The sequence below is a fragment of the Protopterus annectens genome, chromosome 7.part0 (genome assembly GCF_019279795.1).
Source record: "Protopterus annectens isolate FY-2018-M chromosome 7.part0, PAN1.0, whole genome shotgun sequence".
NCBI lineage: Eukaryota > Metazoa > Chordata > Ceratodontiformes > Protopteridae > Protopterus > Protopterus annectens.
In genome coordinates this window covers 1,201,380,477-1,201,400,374 of record NC_056739.1, presented here as the reverse complement: position 1 = coordinate 1,201,400,374, position 19,898 = coordinate 1,201,380,477, and the positions used below count along the sequence as shown (strand labels likewise).

The 19,898-nt window shown below is 39.9% G+C and overlaps 1 protein-coding gene across 4 annotated transcripts in view; it reads left to right on the top strand.

The window, feature by feature from the left end:
- AP3B2 (adaptor related protein complex 3 subunit beta 2) overlaps nt 1-19,898 on the top strand; it is a 905,004-nt gene that overhangs the window by 643,109 nt on the left and 241,997 nt on the right. For all 4 annotated transcript variants that reach the window (XM_044077817.1, XM_044077816.1, XM_044077814.1 and 1 more), the window contains exon 17: nt 12,164-12,282. In XM_044077817.1, coding sequence (XP_043933752.1) covers nt 12,164-12,282 — 119 coding nt within the window. The remainder of the gene's footprint in view (nt 1-12,163; nt 12,283-19,898) is intronic.

Below are 19,898 nucleotides of genomic sequence, written 5' to 3'. Positions count from 1 at the left end.
ATGGCAAATTGCTTGTAAAAGTATCTAGAGAATTCTGGAGTATGGTGTTTTCCCAAGAGTTCACAATCCGCTGATGCTTCCCAACCAGCCTACCAGTGTACTGTGCCCATAATCCTGACCATGGCCCTATATCTGATAGACAGCAATTGGATGGGTTTCCATGCCATTACTTTCAGTTGTCAGCAGAGCTAAATCTTGGTCAAATGGGGCCCTTGATAGGATAATGGATTGGGCTTCCTCCCCTGAAGCCATAAAAGTATCCCATTAATTGGCTGCATCTTCCTATTTACCAAAAACACTGTTCTGACCTGTCAGTATGCATACTGGTTTTTTTTTTTTTGTTTTGTTTTGTTTTTGCTGTTATTTTTTACTTTTACAATGATCAAAGAGGTTTTTATTTATTTTTGAACTGTTGTTTCAAATAAAAACACTCAGAGCCATTTATAAAAAGAAGTCACTGAGTGAAAACATAGTTTGCATGAGCAACAGTAAACTTATGTCTCTTGAAACTCATTTATTGAAAATTTACGTAAATGCATCTGGCAGCCCTTAAAGTATAAGACACATGCAGGGACTCATGGTCAAATAGCACATAGTAAAGCTCTAATTAGTGTGTTTATGAAAGGTGCTGGAATACAAAAGACAAATATGCAAGCATTTAACAACTTTGGGCAGCCACCTGGAGGATGCAAGTGTCCCTTTTCAGGGGCAGCATTGGAGCACTGCCTGGTGAAGTGACTTGGTAAGAGTCATACAGCAGCCAAATGAAGGCTGGGGGAATAAAATCCTGTACTACAGAAGCAGCTCTTAATGTTTACTCATCTGCACTAAATACCATACAAAGTGCATTTCACACCCTTGTGCCTGCAAAAAAAAAAAAAAAAAAAAAACAAGCCAAATTAACAATGCAGTGACAGTTAAAATATTAACATTATACTTGTATTCTTAGTGCTGTTTAGTATATTCACAGCCAAATAATAGACACACTTTTAGCAGTGAACATAACAAGGAATCCAAGGATCATAACCAAAGAATATGGCTCATATGATAATGTTCCTGATTTCCTGATTACTACAATCAGTTCCTTCCTTTACACCATAACTACTATGGGTATACACACAGAAAACCATCTGTTTCAGCCATGTGTATGACTGTATACCTCAGATGTCTGCTTCAGAACAAGTGAATGAGAGCATTCATAAACAATAGGCCAGAAATGGATTTTACTTTGCTGCTCAGAGAGCCATACAGGGGAACGCACTGCAACAACCACTTTTGCCCTCTCATCTTCTCAGATCAAGAATCCGGGACAAAGATTCAGACATCAGAAACAGATGTTAAATGTCTTTCATATACTTAATAAAAAGTTTTGCATTAGCAAACATTTTCTGAGGAATGCAAGTCTGAACTAACATGCTTGTCACTGTTTAAATGCAAGCCAATGAAAATTGTCAGAATATCACAAATATTTGCAAAGAGTGGCCAAAATAGTCCTCAACGTCCTTATTCAAGAATTCTGGACAAAGCCAGAAATAATGATGGTTAAGATTAAAGACCCAAATTTTAAATATTATTTTCTTTATCACTTGATAACAAGATGTACTCACTATGCAAAATGCTGCTTTTCAGGAGGGACCCAAGAGCAGTGAGCACTATCTGAGTGACTTGCTCAAAGGCATACAATAGACAGATGGTGATGGAAGGACTCAAACCCTGTACTTTTGACTGCAGGATGTAGTTTGTTAAACAGCTCAGAGTGTTAAGTGCCAGGCAACTCTAATTAACTTGAAATGCATTTTTATGAACAACAATAACTATGAAACTCTAACAGCTAGCATTATTGATTGACTGTATCCTCATTGAATAATCAGAAAATTAAGAAATTAATGAAGGATTGGCAGCTGGTGTAGTGTATTGTGGCTCTAATCTCTTAATGAGCTGCTTCTTGCAGTCAAGGGTACATGGTTTGATTCTTACTAGCTCCACTTGCCTACTGTGTGACTTTGAGCAAGTCACTTAACCAGATAGTATAGTGCTTCTGTGACTTAGTAAACAAAAAAACAGCTACAGCATAAATAAGAAGGCATATGTCTCCTGAGGAAGGAAACTATAAATATGAGGCAAAAATCAGAGATGTTTGTATGCGCTTTATAAACCAGAAAAAGTATAAAAAATCTAATGACTGGCATTACTGAGTTATTACAATACTCAGTGATTTACCTCAGTTCCTATAGGTAAAGCAGGATCATAAAATGCAGACCAAGCCAGGAAGCCCTTCACATAAGGGAACCAGAGTAAACACATAGCGGTGAGCAGTGCCACATTAACTGAGTATATGGCTTAGAGTTGCTAGTAAAACTTTGCAGGTATTGGTGAATTCTGGCTGAACACGTGCACGCATACATGCACGTGCACGCACACACACACACACACACACACACACACACATACACACACACACACACACACACACACACACACACACACACACACACACACACACACGCACATATATACACACACACACCATCAAAGGTTCATTCAAGCCAGGAAACCCTTCACCATACCTCTCAGCTCTCCTTGATTTTGACTCAAATTTTAGCTCTGTCCAGTTTAATCGCTTCGAAAACTGATGACCTTTTGAGAAAATATAGTGAATTGCCCTTAATAAATAATGGCAATAATTAAAGTTATACTTTAGAAAATGTATATTAATTCACATTCTCTTATTTTGTCAATGTCTCAAGTTAATAGTAATAACATTTTAAAAGTGCCCCTGAATGTCCCTGAATGTTTTGAGATTTGTCCCTGATTAGTTGAGAGCTATGCCCTTCACATAAAGTAAAACAGAACACACACACACACACACACACACACACACACACACACACACACACACACACACACACACACACACACACACATACACACCTCTTCTTCCTCTCTCCTCACATCTCCCCTGATCCCATAATGCTTAACAGTGCTATCTCCCTTTCCCTCAGTATGGCTGCAATGTTTATTTATTTATTTATTTTACATTTGTTGACCGGGTTTGTCCAACTGAGCTAAGTAGCCCTTTTTCAGCGGAGGCCTGGAGAGTAAAGCTCCACATGTTCTACAGATTATAATTTTCAAAAATAAGTAAACAATCAACAACTGGTTTACAGAAAATATTCAAAGCAGCATATACATAAAAAACAAGGTTTTACTACAGAAAACTAATCATTATGTCTGTCAGATTTAGAATCCTACATCATTCAGAACGATTAACAATAGCTGTGTCACCAGATGTAAAATCTTACATTATGCAGATAAGAATTATGTAATGTGCTTAGGATAGAGAAGTTAATGTGAGGCAAGGCCTAGAGAGTTAGAGAAAGTTACATAGGTTGGGAGTAGATAGAGGTGTGCAGTTAGGGTTGATAAGCTGTTTAAAGGGGGTGGGTACAGAGGCAGGTCCATTGGCTTAACATATATTCTTTAGTGGCTAGCTTTAATTGACTAAGTTGCTTGAGTGACCTGATCTCTAGTGGGAGTTTGTTCCATGCCTTGGAAGGATTGTAGCTATAGAGAATACATACTTTCTTAGTTTTAGGTTTGTGGATTTGTAGCAGATCTAGGCTAGAACTCCAGAGGGATCTAGCAGGTGAATATTGGGAGATGACAGATGATAGGTTAGGATGGTAAGAAGGCTGATAAAGGATGGAGTGGATGATCTGGAGTTGAGGGAGAAGAAGCTGGTGAGGCAGTTCTAGCCAGTTAAGGTGTTTGAGTGAGAGACAGTGATGTGACTTGTAAAACTGATGTGCTGCAAATTAGGCTATCTTGTTGTAGGTATATTCAAGTTTGGCAAGGAGTGTGGAGTTGAGGCAAGTAAGAATTTGAGAGCCATAAAATAGACTGGGTAGGAGGTAGGCATAAGATAAAGTTACTTTAGCTTCACTGGTGAGAAACCTTTTGTTGTGGTAGAGAAGCCCTAGTTTCTAATGAGTTTTCTTGATACAGTTGTTAACGTGTAGATCAAATTTAAGTTGCTCATCAGTGTTGACACAAGAAGAGAAGGATGAGTGTGAGGGCAGCACCAAGGATCAAATGGTGGAAATTGAAAAATGGTAATTGTGAGGTGATGTTCAGAGAAGAGTTAAGACAGGCACTGGGTGGCAGTGAAGAGTTACCGAATAGCTGGGTAACTACAGCAGAGCTAGTAAGAGAGATGGCTAGAAAGGTGCTTGGTGTGACATCTGGAAAGAGGAAGGAGGACAAGGAGACCTGGTGGTGGAATGAGGAAGTACAGGAGAGTATATAGAGAAAGAGGTTGGTGAAGAAGAAATGGGATTGTCAGAGAGATGAAGAAAGTAGACAAGAGTATAAGGAGATGAGGTGCATGGCAAAGAGAGAAGTGGCAAAGGCTAAGGATAAGGCGTATGATGAGTTGTATGAAAGGTTGGACACTAAGGAGGGAGAAAAGGACCTGTACCGATTGGCTAGACAGAGGGGACCGACATAGTAAAGATGTGCAGCAGGTGAGGGTGATAAAGGATAATGTGGGAAGCATACTCACAAGCGAAGAGAGTGTGTTGAGCAGATGGAAAGAGTACTTTGAGGGGTTGATGAATGAAGAGAATGAGAGGGAGAGAAGGTTGGATGATGTGTGGATAGTGAATCATGAAGTGCAGTGGATTAGCAAGGAGGAAGTAAGGATAGCTATGAAGAGGATGAAGCACGGAAAGGCTGTTGGTCCAGATGACATACCTGTGGAAGCATGGAGGTGTTCAGGTGAAATGGCAGTGGAGTTTTTAACTAGATTGTTTAATGAAATCTTGGAAAGTGAGAGGATGCCTGAGGAATGGAGAAAAAGTGTTTTGGTACCGATTTTTAAGAATAAGGGTGATGTGCATGGCTGTAGTAACTACAGAGGGATTAAATTGATCAGTCACAGCATGAAGTTATGGGAAAGAGTAGTGGAAGCTAGGTTAAGAAGGGAGGTGATGATTAGTGATCAGCAGTATGGTTTCATGCCAGGAAAGAGCACTACAGATGCAATGTTTGCTTTGAGAGTGTTGATGGAGAAGTACAGAGAATGTCAGAAGGAGTTGCATTGTGCCTTTGTGGATTTAGAGAAAGCATATGACAGGGTGCCTAGAGAGGAGTTGTGGTATTGCATGAGGAAGTCGGGAGTGTCAGAGAAATATGTAAGAGTGGTACAGGATATGTATGAGGGTAGTGTGACAGCGGTGAGGTCTGCGGTGGGAGTGATGGATGCGTTTAAGGTGGAGGTGGGATTACATCAAGGATCAGCTCTGAGTCCTTTCTTATTTGCAATGGTGATGAACAGGTTGACAGACGAGATCAGACAGAAGTTCCCGTGGACTATGATGTTTGCAGATGACATTGTGATCTGTAGTGAGAGTAGGGAACAGGTGGAAGAGACCGTGGAGAGGTGAAGATATGCTCTAGAGAGAAGAGGAATGAAAGTCAGCAGGACTAAGACAGAATATATGTGTGTGAATGAGAGGGAGGATAGAGGAATGGTGAGGATGCAAGGGGTAGAGGTGGCAAAGGTGGATGAGTTTAAATACTTAGAATCAACAGTTCAGAATAATGGTGAGTGTGGAAGAGAGGTGAAGAAGAGAGTAGAGGCAGGATGGAGTGGGTGGAGAAGAGTGTCAGGAGTGATTTGTGACAGACGAGTACCAGTAAGAGTGAAAGGGAAGGTCTACAAGAGGGTAGTGAGACCAGCTATGTTATATGGGTTGGTGACAGTGGCATTGACAAAAAGGCAGGAGTCATAGTTTGACGTGGCAGAGATGAAGATGTTAAGATTTCCACTGGGTGTGACGAGGATGGACAGGATTAGGAATAAGTTTATTAGAGGGTCAGCCCAGGTTGGAAGGTTTGGAGACAAAGCCAGAGAGGCAAGATTACGTTGGTTTGGACATGTGCTGAGGAGGGATGTAGAGTATATTGGGAAAAAGATGCTAAGGATGAAGCTGCCAGGTAACAGGAAAAGGGGAAGGCCTAAGATAAGGTTTATGGATGTGGTGAGAGAGGACATGCAGGTGATTGGTGTGACAGAGCAAGATGCAGAGGACAAGAAGAAATGGAAACAGTTGATCTGCTGTGGCGACCCCTGATGGGAGCAGCCAAAATAAAAAGATCAGTGATGACACCAAGGAGTTTAGTGCTAGTTTCCACCTCGATGTGTGTGTTATTGAGGGACAGGATTGAGAAAGTGGATTTAATGTGGTTGTAGTTTTTAGGAAGAAAAAGCAGTAGCTTAGTTTTTTGGGGTTATGGATAAGCTGGCTATCAGAGAGTCACTTTTCTACTAAGTTAAAGGAAATCTGTGTTGTAGAGATGAGTTCGGAGGGAGAGTCAGCAATCGTGATGACACTAGAGTCATCAGTGTATTGGACCAGTGATGACTGAGGACAGGAAGAATAAAGAAGATTAGTGAAGATGTTGAAAAGTAGTGGACCAAGGATGGAACCCTGAGGGACACCCATTTTAACTGGGAGAGTGCAGATTGCCACTTCACTGCTTGAGATCTGTCAGTGAGGTAGCTGGAAAACCATGCAACAGTAGCAGGGTAGAAGATAAGGTTGCTTAGTTTGTGCAGAAGGAGAGGGTGAGCGATGGTGTCAAAATCTTTAGAGAGATCTATGAATAGGCAGGAGACAAGTTTGTTATCCCTGGCAAGGGTTATAGTATTAAGGAATGATAGTAGGGCAGTAGTAGTACGGTGCTTTGGTCTAAAGCCATGTTGAGTAGGTGTAAGTAGATTTTCAGAGTAGACAGTGCATAACTTGTTTATGTATGCATTTTTATAGAACTTTAGAGAGAGAGAGGATGGCAGTTGGTCTAAAATTAGTGACTTCTGAGGAGTGACCTCCATTATGTATTGGTAGAGTGAAGAATTGTTTCTATATGGAAGGGGCTTTGGACTCTGAAATGGAGTGGTTGATTAAGATAGATACAGGGAGAGCAAGAGAGTCAGCAGCTAACTGAAGGAAAATGGAAGGAATGTTGTCGGTAGAAGCTGATCAAGGTTTGAGTTTAGAGAGTAGGGATTGGATGTAGCTAGTGGGTACAGGTTTGAGGGAAAAAGAATTTGATGCAAATATAGTTGGATCTGATAGAGAGTGGTTAGAAATATTAAAGATAGATGAATTGGCACTGGGGTTGAATAGTTTGGATATAGAGTCAATGACATATGTGTTGAAAGTGGAGGTAGTATCTTTGGGAGTGGTATCAGGACAAGAATTGGGGGAGCAGGGACCACCAGGATGTAGTATGTGCTTTAAGGAGTTCCAAAATTTTGGGGGGTTAGATTTCAAGGCTGAGGGTGTATTATAGTAGAAGTCTCTTTTATCTTTATTAATATACTTTTTGGTCTGATTTCTAAGTTCTTTGTATTTTAGCAAGTCTACAGGGAGCTTTGTTTTGGTCCATGTTTTCCATGCTCTGTCTCTTTTTTACATTAAAATGCAGGTGGAATTTGATAGCCATGGAGATATGTTAGATTTAATACGGACTGTGCAAAGAGGGGCAAGTGAGTCAAGAATATTGAGAAAGGTGGAGTTGAAAGACAGGACAACATTATCAAGGGAGAGTTGGGTAAGGAAATTCCATTTAACTTTAGAGAGGAGAGATTTAAAGCTGTCAGGGTGGAAGTTAGTAAGCTTGCGGCATGTGATAAATCTATGCTGTTTAGTAAAGTTAGTGATATATCTAAGTACTTTTATTGGGGAGTGATCACTTAGTGTGTTGGGAAGGGTTTCAGGATTGTGATATTTAGAGGGATGAGAGACTATAATCCAGTTGATAAGGGTGCTGTGTGTATGAGAGTTGTTGGTATGGGTGGCATCAGTTATAAGTTGAGTAAAGCCATACAAGTTTATGTGTAAGGAAGAATTTGGGGTACAGAACATTAACCAATTAATATTGACATCACCAAGAGTAATGGTTTCATTAGGAACATGTTGAGAGAAGTATGAGAGAATGTTTTCCAGCAGAGGTAAGTTATCCCCTGGGGGAATGTAGATTGCTACTATTGTGATGGTGGTATGGGTGTGAAGTACAAGGTTGGCTGTCAGTATTTCAGCAGGGGAAAAGGACGAGATAGTTTTATTAGGAGTTGTCAGAGTAAGGTGGTTAGAGTAAGCAATAGCAACTCCACCACCCTTTTTCTTTCGGCGGTCAAGGTGTAGTGTACTATAGTCAGGAAGGAGAAAGTCTTTGTCATGGTGTTGGGGTTTTAGCCAAGTTTCTGTTAGGGTGATGACATCAGGAGTGTAGCTTGAGATCCAAGCATGAAGTTCACTAACCTTGTTTAATATACTTTTAGTGTTCATTGAGTAAAAGGAGATTTGTTTGTTTGGGGGGGGGCAGAGGTGTATAGGTTGGTGGGAGTATAATTATCAGTGGAGCTGTGTTGAGTGGGACCTGGATTGGGATGAATATCTCCTGTAAGTGGAAGAACATTAGGCTAGTAGTGGCAGTTATATTTTAAAAGTTAAACATAAAATATTTTGTTTTATTTTTAGGGAATGTGGTGTAGGTGGGGGGATTTTGATTTTAGGAAGTGAAGTTTCAGTAGTAAAGATAGAAGCAAAAATAGCAAATGAATGATAAGGAGATGAGGTATCCCTAGTATGAGGTATTGTGGGAACTTTGAGAATAGGAGATACGGGATATTAAGTGAGGTGAGTGTGAAGGAGGAGTAATGGAGGTAGTACAAGAAAAGGGGTAGTAGAGAAAGGCATGATGGGTAAAAGTATTGAAAAGTACTGAAATTGGTGATTGGGGAGTTAGTAGTAGGTTTATTTTGCTGGTAGGTATCTGTGAGTGTGCTGCTTAGATGATGTTTGAGTAGGGGAGTAGGAGTAATGTGGGTAGTGGAAGGAGACGTAATAGTTTGCTAGTGTAGTGCGGGAGAGGGGAGGGGTTGGTTCTGGTTTGTGTGGAGAACAGGAAGGGGAAGTAGGGTGCAGAGTAGGTGTTAACAATGGTTAGATATAAAGGAAATGATATGGGGATGGGAGGGGAGCGAAGTGAGCCCAAGCGTAGCGAGGGGGGACGGTGCGGGGCTACACCTCAGATCATTAGCTGTTTGTCTATTAGCAAATGTAAGATATATGTAGAATATATGCAGGACCTTGCAGAACAAAAGTAATATCTTTATTGCCTACAATGTGCTGTTTAGCCATTTCAGAAACCTTGTGCAGTATATTTGTACTTATGTTAACTTTAGTGTGCTTGGCATAGCTGGGAGTCAGGAACAACTACTAAAAGTGTATGTGACTATATATTAAGGAGTTTTGTAATTAAAGATTACAAGAAATGCCAGCTTAAGAATAGGGGGGGGGGGCAGCTGCCATCCCTGGCCTACAGTTAACAAAATATACTATGCACTTAATACAGTGATAAGCCCAAAATATTGTGGAATTCAGGTGTACCTACAATGCTTTTTTAGTCCTTTTCTTTCATTATTGTTTAATGTTACTGTACTTAATCCTGCTACCTAGCAATCTCCCTCAATATGGTAACAATCTGATCTTCCCTCTCTGTTGCAGATATGCAGCAATTTTACAGTGCCTAATCATGGTACCTGGTAAAAAGACCTTCCCTGCTTTGAGCTACAGGAAGTCTCTCTCATTGACTCACAATCTGAACCACTAAGAGAGACTTCCCGGAGCTCAACTCAGAGAAATGTGATCTTTTTTCCTTTTGCTGGGCATTAAAAGAAAAAAAAATATCAGCAAAAGCAGAGCTGATAATGATGGATTGCCTGGCTGCTCCCTACCCCACCAGCACCAGGCCCCTTGTCTTCTACTGTATCCAGCCCTGCCTTTCAGTAAGTGGATCTCCCAAACTGCCTTCTAAGATGCTGTCAGTGACTGGAGCCTGCTGTCAACCCCCCCCCCCCCCGCCAATGACCAGCATTCCCAGGTAACATCATCCTTTCCTAGCCATTGCAGGCTCAGTGCCACATCCATGCATTATGTCTCATCATTTTCCATGAGAGACTTCCCTTTCCTTCCTACCTACTAGTGGTCATAACCCTGTACCTTTTCCCTCTAGCAACAGTCAAAGGTCATTGCTTATGGCCCTCTTGGCCATTTCATTAACATGTGCAACCTCTTACCATCATAAAGATACTGACAGTGGGTGGTATAGTCTTCAGCCCCCTTCTCACCAGTAATTCATGGAGCAACCTAACAGTGTGGTCTTCACAGCTACTATAGTGTCTGTTGGATAAGTTTCCAAGTACTCCAGGCCCATAAGCAGTATTTAATTACTACTACATATGCACTGTATCAGAGAACTATTGTACTCCAGGAGCATACAGATAAGATGCATAAGGGTTTGGTTTAAACATCTTGTCTCATTTACGCAGTGCAAGGTGGATGGGCAGCCATACCATAGCAGACACCTTCTGCGGTGCTACCTTTGTAGAGGTTCCTCTTCCCTTCCTCCAAGATCCTACTTTGCATACCTTGCTAGGGTTGCTCCACCATGTTAAAGTTTACCACAAATCCTGTCCACTGACTTACGATGAAATAATAAGCACTTTTGGTGCAGAACCTTCCAACAGAAGGTGTTGCCAGCTAAAGCCACTGATTTTACAGCAACAATCAGACCATTCAAACACATACCTTTCCCAGCTATAGCAAGTGTACATAGTACTTGTATAGCAGTAGTAGTAACAGTAGCAGTGATGTGATATTAGTAGTGCAGTAGTAATAGCAGCAATAGTAATACAATCAGTTTCAATAGCAGTAACAGTAGCAGTGATATGAAATTAGCAGTGCAGTAGTAATAGCAGCAATAGTAATACAATCAGTTTCAATAGCAGTAACAGTAGCAGTGATGTGATATTAGCAGTGCAGTAGTAATAGCAGCAATAGTAATACAATCAGTTGCAATAGCAGTGATAGTAGCAGTGATGTGATATTAGCAGTGCAGTAGTAATAGCAGCAATAGTAATACAATCAGTTGCAATAGCAGTGATAGTAGCAGTGATGTGATATTAGCAGTGCAGTAGTAATAGCAGCAACAGTGATACAATCCGTTTCAATAGCAGTAACAGTAGCAGTGATGTGATATTAGCAGTGCAGTAGTAATAGCAGTAATAGTAATACAATCAGTTGCAATCGCAGTGATAGTAGCAGTGATGTGATATTAGCAGTGCAGTAGTAATAGCAGTAATAGTAATACAATCAGTTGCAATAGCAGCGATAGTAGCAGTGATGTGATATTAGCAGTGCAGTAGGCAGTAGTAATAGCAGCAATAGTAATACAATCAGTTTCAATAACAGTAACAGTAGCAGTGATGTGATATTAGCAGTGCAGTAGTAATAGCAGTAATAGTAATACAATCAGTTGCAATAACAGTAACAGTAGCAGTGATGTGATATTAGCAGTGCAGTAGTAATAGCAGTAATAGTAATACAATCAGTTGCAATAGCAATAATAGTAGTGAGAGTAGCAGAGCTTTTGTTTTATATTAGTATATATAGACTTAGACAGACTCTTTACAGAGCACACGGCAGACCTTTTAAATGGCATGCTGTTGTGAAAGTTCTAAGTGAAGCAGCAGAAGGCACTGTATGCAACAATGCAGGAGTACTGATCATGGCTATCAAAGTTACCCAAGCTGGAAAGTCTGAACATGTCAAAATAAGTACAAGTGCACAACTCATTTATATAATACACTTTGGTGTTCTAGTCTCAACCAGTGCTGGCTCTGCTGTGTACTTGCTATGTAATTTATGAAAAGTATACCAGTGTTTCAGCTTTTATTATTGCTGAAGCCCTTTATGAAGAAGCTGCTTGTATAAATAGCAAACGCTGAGCTTTCCTCTGTTGCTTTTGAATTTAGCTGTAATTAGTAATAAGTACAGAGCATGAAAAATTACAGTCTATAAATTTCATCATCAGAACAGTTCTGCAAATCACTGAAACAAAAATTATCAAAAGAAGCCCGGTGAGAAGTGTGTGTGTGTGTGTGGGGGGGGGGGGGGTAAGCCTCTCACATCACCCTTAACTAAATGTAGTCACTTTCAATGAAATTAAAATGAATGAAATCACCATTTATATGATATATCTGTGTTAGTAAATCAGACTTTCACAATGATGTTCACTTTTTTTCTAATTATAGATCGTGATCATTTTCAACTTGGCTCACTGTCACATCTCCTGAATGCAAAGGCTAGTGGATACCAGGAACTTCCAAACTGGCCAGAAGTAGCCCCAGACCCATCTGTGAGAAACGTGGAGGTAAAGGATGCTGTGTGTGCTGTGAACAGAGTATTAGTCACTGACAAAAATATAGACAGCATATTAATTATAATTTGAGTGCAGCCTTCCAAAGCATCTGCTGTTTCATTTATGTTATGCACTGAAAAGTGGAAAGTGTGAGCTTACCAAGGTTTTGGAAAGCACCATCATAACAACAAATAGTAATTACCAAGTAACCCAATATTATATAAACAATTAGGCCACATACTAATTTTGTTGATTTAAATGTCATGTACGTTTATTAACAACTCTGAAATGTTTTCATCTGCAAATTATTTAGTAGTCCAAATATAATGGGTAATGAGTTTCAAGTAAAAGTGACAGAAGGACAGAATCAATTGTCTCTCATTAGTGATTACTCAGTTTTGCAAAGCTAAGTAGGAACTTGTAATCTGTGTGCAGAAATGACAAAACTGAGGAAACTGTGTGCAGACTGTGTGTGCTAATGCAAGAGTGAGGGAGTAACTTCTTTTAAGGAATGTCTTTCAGAATTATTTGATGGAAGCGGTAATGTATTACACAATGCAAACATAGTTTTACATGGAAATTCCTTATACAGCATGTCATAAACCCATGTCCTAAATGTAGGGAAATAATTCATGTCCCTAATGTGTAATTTTGCTCTATTGTCAAGCTCGTTTTGCAGAGCTCGGACCAGGGCTACAGTGCTGCCTCATGAGAAACAACATGAGAAATCCACACCAAAGTCATCACAAAAATCAAACTCTGCTGTTTTGAGTTATATGAGACAGATACATCTAGTATTACAGCTGATACACAACTCAAGCAAAATAAACACCTGCTTTGTAAATGTCAGGCTATAAAAATTAGCATTGGAATTGTACGAAAAGAATAGTGCAGACTGTCAGGATTAACATGATAATCCATGCCCAATGTGTAATATCTTTATAGGGTCAAGGCACATGTAATGGTTTCTCAGTAGAGATGTAGAAAATATGCTGGGAATGAAACAGTTTTCAGACACACACACACACATACACACACACACACACACACACACACACACACACACACACACACACACACACACACTAGTCAGAATCAAGTGTTTTATAACCTCTTTTTTCTAGTCACAGAAACATTTTTTTTCCTTAAAGGTTCTTGAATGTTCTAGGTAGCCACACAGCTTAAGCAGGGACATTGACCAAGCAGAAAGTGAAAGAGCAAGGACAACTAAACCAAATGGAAAAGAGGAAGCTTGCCCCACCCAAAAAAAAAAAAAAAGACTAGATGAATGGCTGCAATTGTTGGTTTAAAGCAGCATATCCATGCAGATTACAGGAGATAATATGGTCCTTCTTACTAGGAACCATACTTCACTATTCTCATTTCTTTTTGTATGCTGTTGGAATTTAGAACAGTATGAAATAACTAGAAGCATTTCAGAAAGTTGTAGAATCTCTTGCACGAATAGCTAGAGAGAGAGAGAGAGAGAGAGAGACCCTGCTTCCAGGCCACAGTGAATGCATGCTTTATATAATTTTGCCTGTGTTTTAATTCACCTACTCTGTAAAAGTACACATTAGCAATTGGCAGCTTCAAATACATCTTTTATTTCAGCCTGGTGTTGGCCCTGCTAGTTTGTAATCATCTTTTCAGAAATTGTATTAGAATTTGCCTGTGCAAATGGTGTATTTCTTATGTATTTAATTATCAGTGTGTTCCACATAAGTTTAAGGAAAGTATTTTAGTATGCGCTATAAAAGCTTACAGTTATGTAGTTATTTGGAGTAGAAAGGGGAATTGCATACACTTCGTAAACATAACTGTCAGTATCCATCCTTTGATGATAGGCCATTTTGTTTGAATTACCATAAACTAATATGACACTGTTGACTTATTTTAATAGTGTCCATCAATTACTTAGTTATTTGGAGTAGAAAGGGGAATTACATACACTTCATAAACATAACTGTTGGTATCCATCCTTTGACGAGAGGCCATTTTGTTAGAATTGCCATAAACTAATATGACAGTGTTGACTTATTTTAATAGTGTCCAGCAACTGTAACCTTGAGTACCAGATTGTCTGGCTGGTGGCAGCATTGTACCATAGAAGCAGTAAGGTGTGGTGACATTAGAGTATTATTAACCCACAGAGGTGTAGGTAGGGGTAGGGCAAAGGGAGCAGCTGCCCCAGGTGCAAAGTGTTAGAGGGCATGATCTGATGATCCTGACTGATCTTCACTGCATTACCAGGATTTAAAAATAAATGTCAGTATTGCAATTGTGGTCAAAAATGAAACACTGTAGTGACACTCAGTATAGTTTAAAACAAGAAAAGATTTTTGGATCCTCAAATCTGAGGAAAAGAGAGCTTTTTTGGCACCTCAAGTCAGGGGGCATCAGATTGGGGAACAGCACCAGGAGCAAAAATAACTAGCTACACCTCTGGAGTTATTTTGTGTGTGTGTGTGTGTGTGTGTGTGTGTGTGTGTGTGTGTGTGTGTGTGTGTGTGTGTGTGTGTGTAATACTATAAAACTATAAACCAGTATCCAGTTACTGTTGATAAGAGCACCACAAGGGATGGAGCTCTATGTGCAGGCAGTAAAATCCTGAGAAGCCAGTGGCCATAACTCTGCATTTTATCCATATAGTGAGAAGCATATCTGTGTATAACAGGTATTGGTAATAGACTAAAGCATTAGGACTCATATGCCATGCTCTGGCACCCATCTAAGAAATACCATTCAGCAGTATGTTGCCACCAGACAAATCATTGTCCCATATCCTTTAAACTGAAGTTACCAGTTTATTATATAACAAGGAATCTAGTAACCTATTCTACAACTACCTTCATATTGAAGACATACTTATGAATGTAAGTTCTGACTCTTCCTTGTTATTTCCCAACTATGCTATTTGACTTAACTTTAACAGTGAATGACCATTTGGTCTGTGCTTTGTCTTCTCTGGTAGTGAGAAGTCTCAATCATCAATCCTCCTCTTCTGAAATCCAGGAAATTGGTCATGTTGTCTAATCATTGCTTAACTTCATGATCATGCTTCTCTGCTGAATCACACTGAATCACAAGAATGGTGAAGGTGCATGTGTTAGGGCATATGGGAGACATTTGTAATGGTAATTTTAACAGTCCTGTAGCTGAACATTTTTGCACAGTGCACAGTGGGTCAAGTGATTCACTAACATTTAGTGTGATAGGACATCCCTGCATGAGAATAGGGGGGACATTAACAAAATGCTACTCAGTTTGGAGAGCAAAATGTTTCTTAATTATGGCACACTGCATCTGAAAGGGCTCAATTTGGAAATAAATTTGACTGTATGTTAAAATGTATGTATTCTAAACAAATTGTTAGGTAATTTTGTAATTGAGATGTATATTGTTTAGAAGATTAAAGAAATGTATTAAGATTGTTTAGAATGTTTATTGATGTGTAGATGGACAAACACTGTAAGCAATACATTTGGGATAAAGATAATTTGTGGTAAATTATATGGTAAAATGGCAATTATTAAAAGCACCGTAGGGGGCACCAGGTATAAATACAGGTTCAATTTTATGACTGTCATCCTTGGAAGTCAAAATGGCGAGGTAAAGGATGTCATGTAAGAATAAGGAAATTTGAACCTGAATGGCTGGCTGTTTCTTTTTTGAGTTATTATAGTCTGAGCACCATAGCTATGGTGGTCTGTTTCTCGAACTGCCCTGGCTGAGTCAAGCCTCTACAGAACTGTCCTTCCACAACCCTAGAACCCAGGACAGATAGGCAGGGAAAGCCTACAACCAGTTGCCAGAGGATATGATCAAATCTCAGAAGATATGTAACGACTTTTAACATGGTGACAGCATTTTCCTGTGTCACTGAACTACTTTCTTCCTTCTAAATGACTGTAACAAGAAGTCTAAAGGCACCAGTGTTCTAGATGTCATGAATACTGTGGGATATAGCCTCAAAACAATCATCATACAGCATAATTTCCCACTTTCCTACAGGAGGCATGAAATAATGATGGATATGGTAAATTTTTTTCTGAATTTTTCATAGCCCAAAGGTGCACACATGCTGCTTCTTCAGTTTTCTGAATTCATCATAACTTAAAGATCCTGCTGTATAAGCAAGACAGGAGACTTTATGAAGTGATCAATACCCAAGAGAACGTCACTCGTACATATTTTGTTGCCCTAAAGCAGTGCTTTCTTGTGAATTATTTGTATTCAAACCACTGCACCTGTGTAGCTCCAAGATAACCTATGTCTATCAGGTATCAATATGAGGAAGGCATGTATTTCCAGGGCACCACTTGACACCCTTGCTGATGGATGACTTTGTCCATACAAAGGTTTCACACCATGACTTCTGTGCACTCATCCACAATGGTTGCTTCATGAGGAGCTGTCTCAGTTGCTGTGGAATATAAATGTATTTTTTCCTCATTACCCATGGTTTATCACACAGTAGCCACTCTGAACCTAGCAGAATACCCTGACCTCTTTGCACCATGCTTTATGTGGTACCAAGCTTGGCAATTGTCAGCTTGGTCAGCGGGAAGCTCCGAAGAAGAAGGAGTCACATGCTGGTCATAACTGGGTAGTCAGCTGATGTATTCATCCAGGGTTATAGTTCTAACCTACACAGATTGAAAATGTAAGACATGTGACTTACTTTTGCAAGTGTTCAATCTGCCCTTCACTGAAACATCTACATCCTGTTGTTCTGTATTCTATGAAATTCACTGAACCCCACCAACACACACACACACACACACACACACACACACACACACACACACACACCAATAATTTCCTTAACCAGGTATATGCTTCAGAATTTCATATAGTACCATTCATGTTGGTGCAACTGTACTACAAGTGATAGTAGCAGAACTAGTTCAAAGACTCAGTCTCAAAAGCACACATGTTTAAGAATAAAATGGCCTAACAGGTAAGACCATGAGGACAGAAACATAATAGGAGACAGACATGAGTGCTAACATTTTAAAGGTGGCAGTAATACTACATTAAGACAATCATTCCTTCCGTAACCTTGTAATGAATCACTCCATGAACAGAACATACATGATTCCTACAGTGTTCAACAAACATATCAAAAACATGCGATACTCTGTGTGTACAATAGTTAAGAGATGTATCAGCATTGTTGATTGGTTCACAGATAAGTAGTAGGCAATTAGTCTGCAAACCATCACAAGTCTTGCCGAAAACTCCTACTGAAAAGTTCCCTCCATTCTAAAGAGGGCAAGACAAGATAGGCCAGGGTGTGACTTTGAGGCTGCCCATCTAATTATCTAGGTATACCTTAAAGTGGTAAGGGCGCTACTTTGCTTGACATATAGTGGAAGTTTGTTCCAGAGATGAGGGATACATTGGGATATGACTCTGTCACATCGATGTGCATTATTTATCTGTTGTTGAAGGTTTAGTTCCTTTATCCAGGTATTTGAGGTATCAAAAAGGGTAGGATCTTTCAATACCAGAAGGCTACACACCAGTTTCCACAGAGGAGTCTATAAGTGAAGGAGTAGAGAGAGGGGGCAGACAGTCTGTCCTGATAACTAACATTTTTTTAAGGCTACTGATCTTTTTAGTTATGAATTTATGAGGTCTCTCAAGTTGAGTGAAATGTTAAACAAATACTTGAAAAAGGGGTCATTATATTTAATAAAGAGTATGATGAGATAAAAGTAAAGGGAAGTTAAGGCTTCTTTTTTATCTAGTGGAGATGCCAGATGGCTTTTCAAACTACTGCAGAGATATAATGGCCAATGATAAGGAATCAACAAAGTGCTTGGATTCCATACAACAATGTCTGACTGGAAGGGTGTGTGACTGCTATGGCATGTAAGAAGAGTCGACTACAAGTGCTCATGTGCTAGTAACTCACAACACTCATGCTCACTGCCACTTCCTGTAATTGGCAAGTGCCCTAACTCCTACTACCTGATTCTAGTGAATTACCTAGCCCTCCCACCACCTGACCCTACTGAAATGCATAACCATCCCACAATCTGAACTCTAACCCTAAAACTCCCACCATGTCCCTAACCTTAACTTTAACCTTATCTCTCTCCTCCCTAACCATAAAGTCCCTGATCACTCCCTAACCCTTAAACACCACTCCTGCTCCCTAAAAGTAAAACTCCCTTCCCTCATCCTAACCCTAACATCCTCAGTCACTCTGTAACCATAAAACCCTATCCCACTGCTTAAAGCTAAAACTCCCTTCCTGCTCTATAATCCTAAAGTTCCCAATCCCTCATAACCCTTAAACTCTCCTCCCTCTTTCTAAACCTAAAGCTCTCCCCCTCCCAGTCGCTACCTAAAACCCTAACCTATGCTGCCACCCTCTACACCCCACTCCATTCCCTTGGCTGCCACACTTACCTTAACTGAACTTGGCTACTGTGTTTGGGTGAGGTGTATCAGCTCCACTCTCTCCCCATGGCTGACATACCTTGCCCAAATATGTAGTTGAGCTCAAGCACAAGCAGACAGCCATGCAAGCTACAAGACACCCAAGTCTCTGGCAGCAAGATAGTAGTGTTTCAGTGCCTGGGACTCAAGCGCTTGTATCAGGTCAATGTAAAATGTTTTGTTTACCAACATGAACTATGCTACATTTTTTCACATTTAATTTGAGACCTTTGTCCTTGCACCAATGCACCATTTGTTAACATGGTCTAACATATGTTGGGGCAATTGTGAATCAGTGGAAGATCAAATAACACCACACAATTTAGAGTCATCTGTAGACTTAAATAACCATAGGCCAGGAGAGTTGGCCTAAAGGTCTGAGAAATAAATGCCAAATAGGAGATGACCTAACACTAAGCCCTGAGGTACACGGCTGGTAATTTTTTGTTTGTGTTCAGAAGTGCCACCTGTGACTCTAACCACATGGGTTTTGTCAAATAATCAGTTAGCTGTCCACCACACAGCATAAGGATTTATATACAGAGTTTCTTAACAATAACTGCATGGAAATAGTGTCAAAGACCTTGGCAGATCCAGAAATGCAGTTTGTACTGCATTACGTCTAGTATACTCTTTGGTTACTTTTCCAAAGACATTAGTAACATTAAAGAGGCAGGACTTTCCTTTGACAAAGCTGAATTGTTTTGGGTCCAGGGTTAAGAGATTTTCAATGTCTAGATTAAAAAGGTCTGAGATAAAATGTTCAATAGCTTCACATATGAGGCTAGTAAGACAAATGGATCTGTAGTTACCAGGATCTGTGGTTCGGTCACCTGGGTCTATATTAGAAGAGAAAAAGCTGAAAACAGCGAACTCTCTTATGTTGAACCTAAAAAAGCAAAACAACGTAATGCTGAACGGCCGGAACAGCGATTTTTTTCCCAGGGAAAAAAAAATCACTGGGCCATTCTCGGGACTTTGCTGTTTCCTCCACTGTGCTGCGATCTCAGAGGTGGTATATTTAAGTTGGGGGTGTGTGGGGGGTGCACAGCACATTGTATTTTGTCTGTACATTTTTTTTCCATGGGAAAAAAAGTACTGTTCCATGCATTCGACATTTTGTGGTTTTGTTTTTTCCAGTTCGACATAACAGCATTCACTGTTTTCAGAACTTG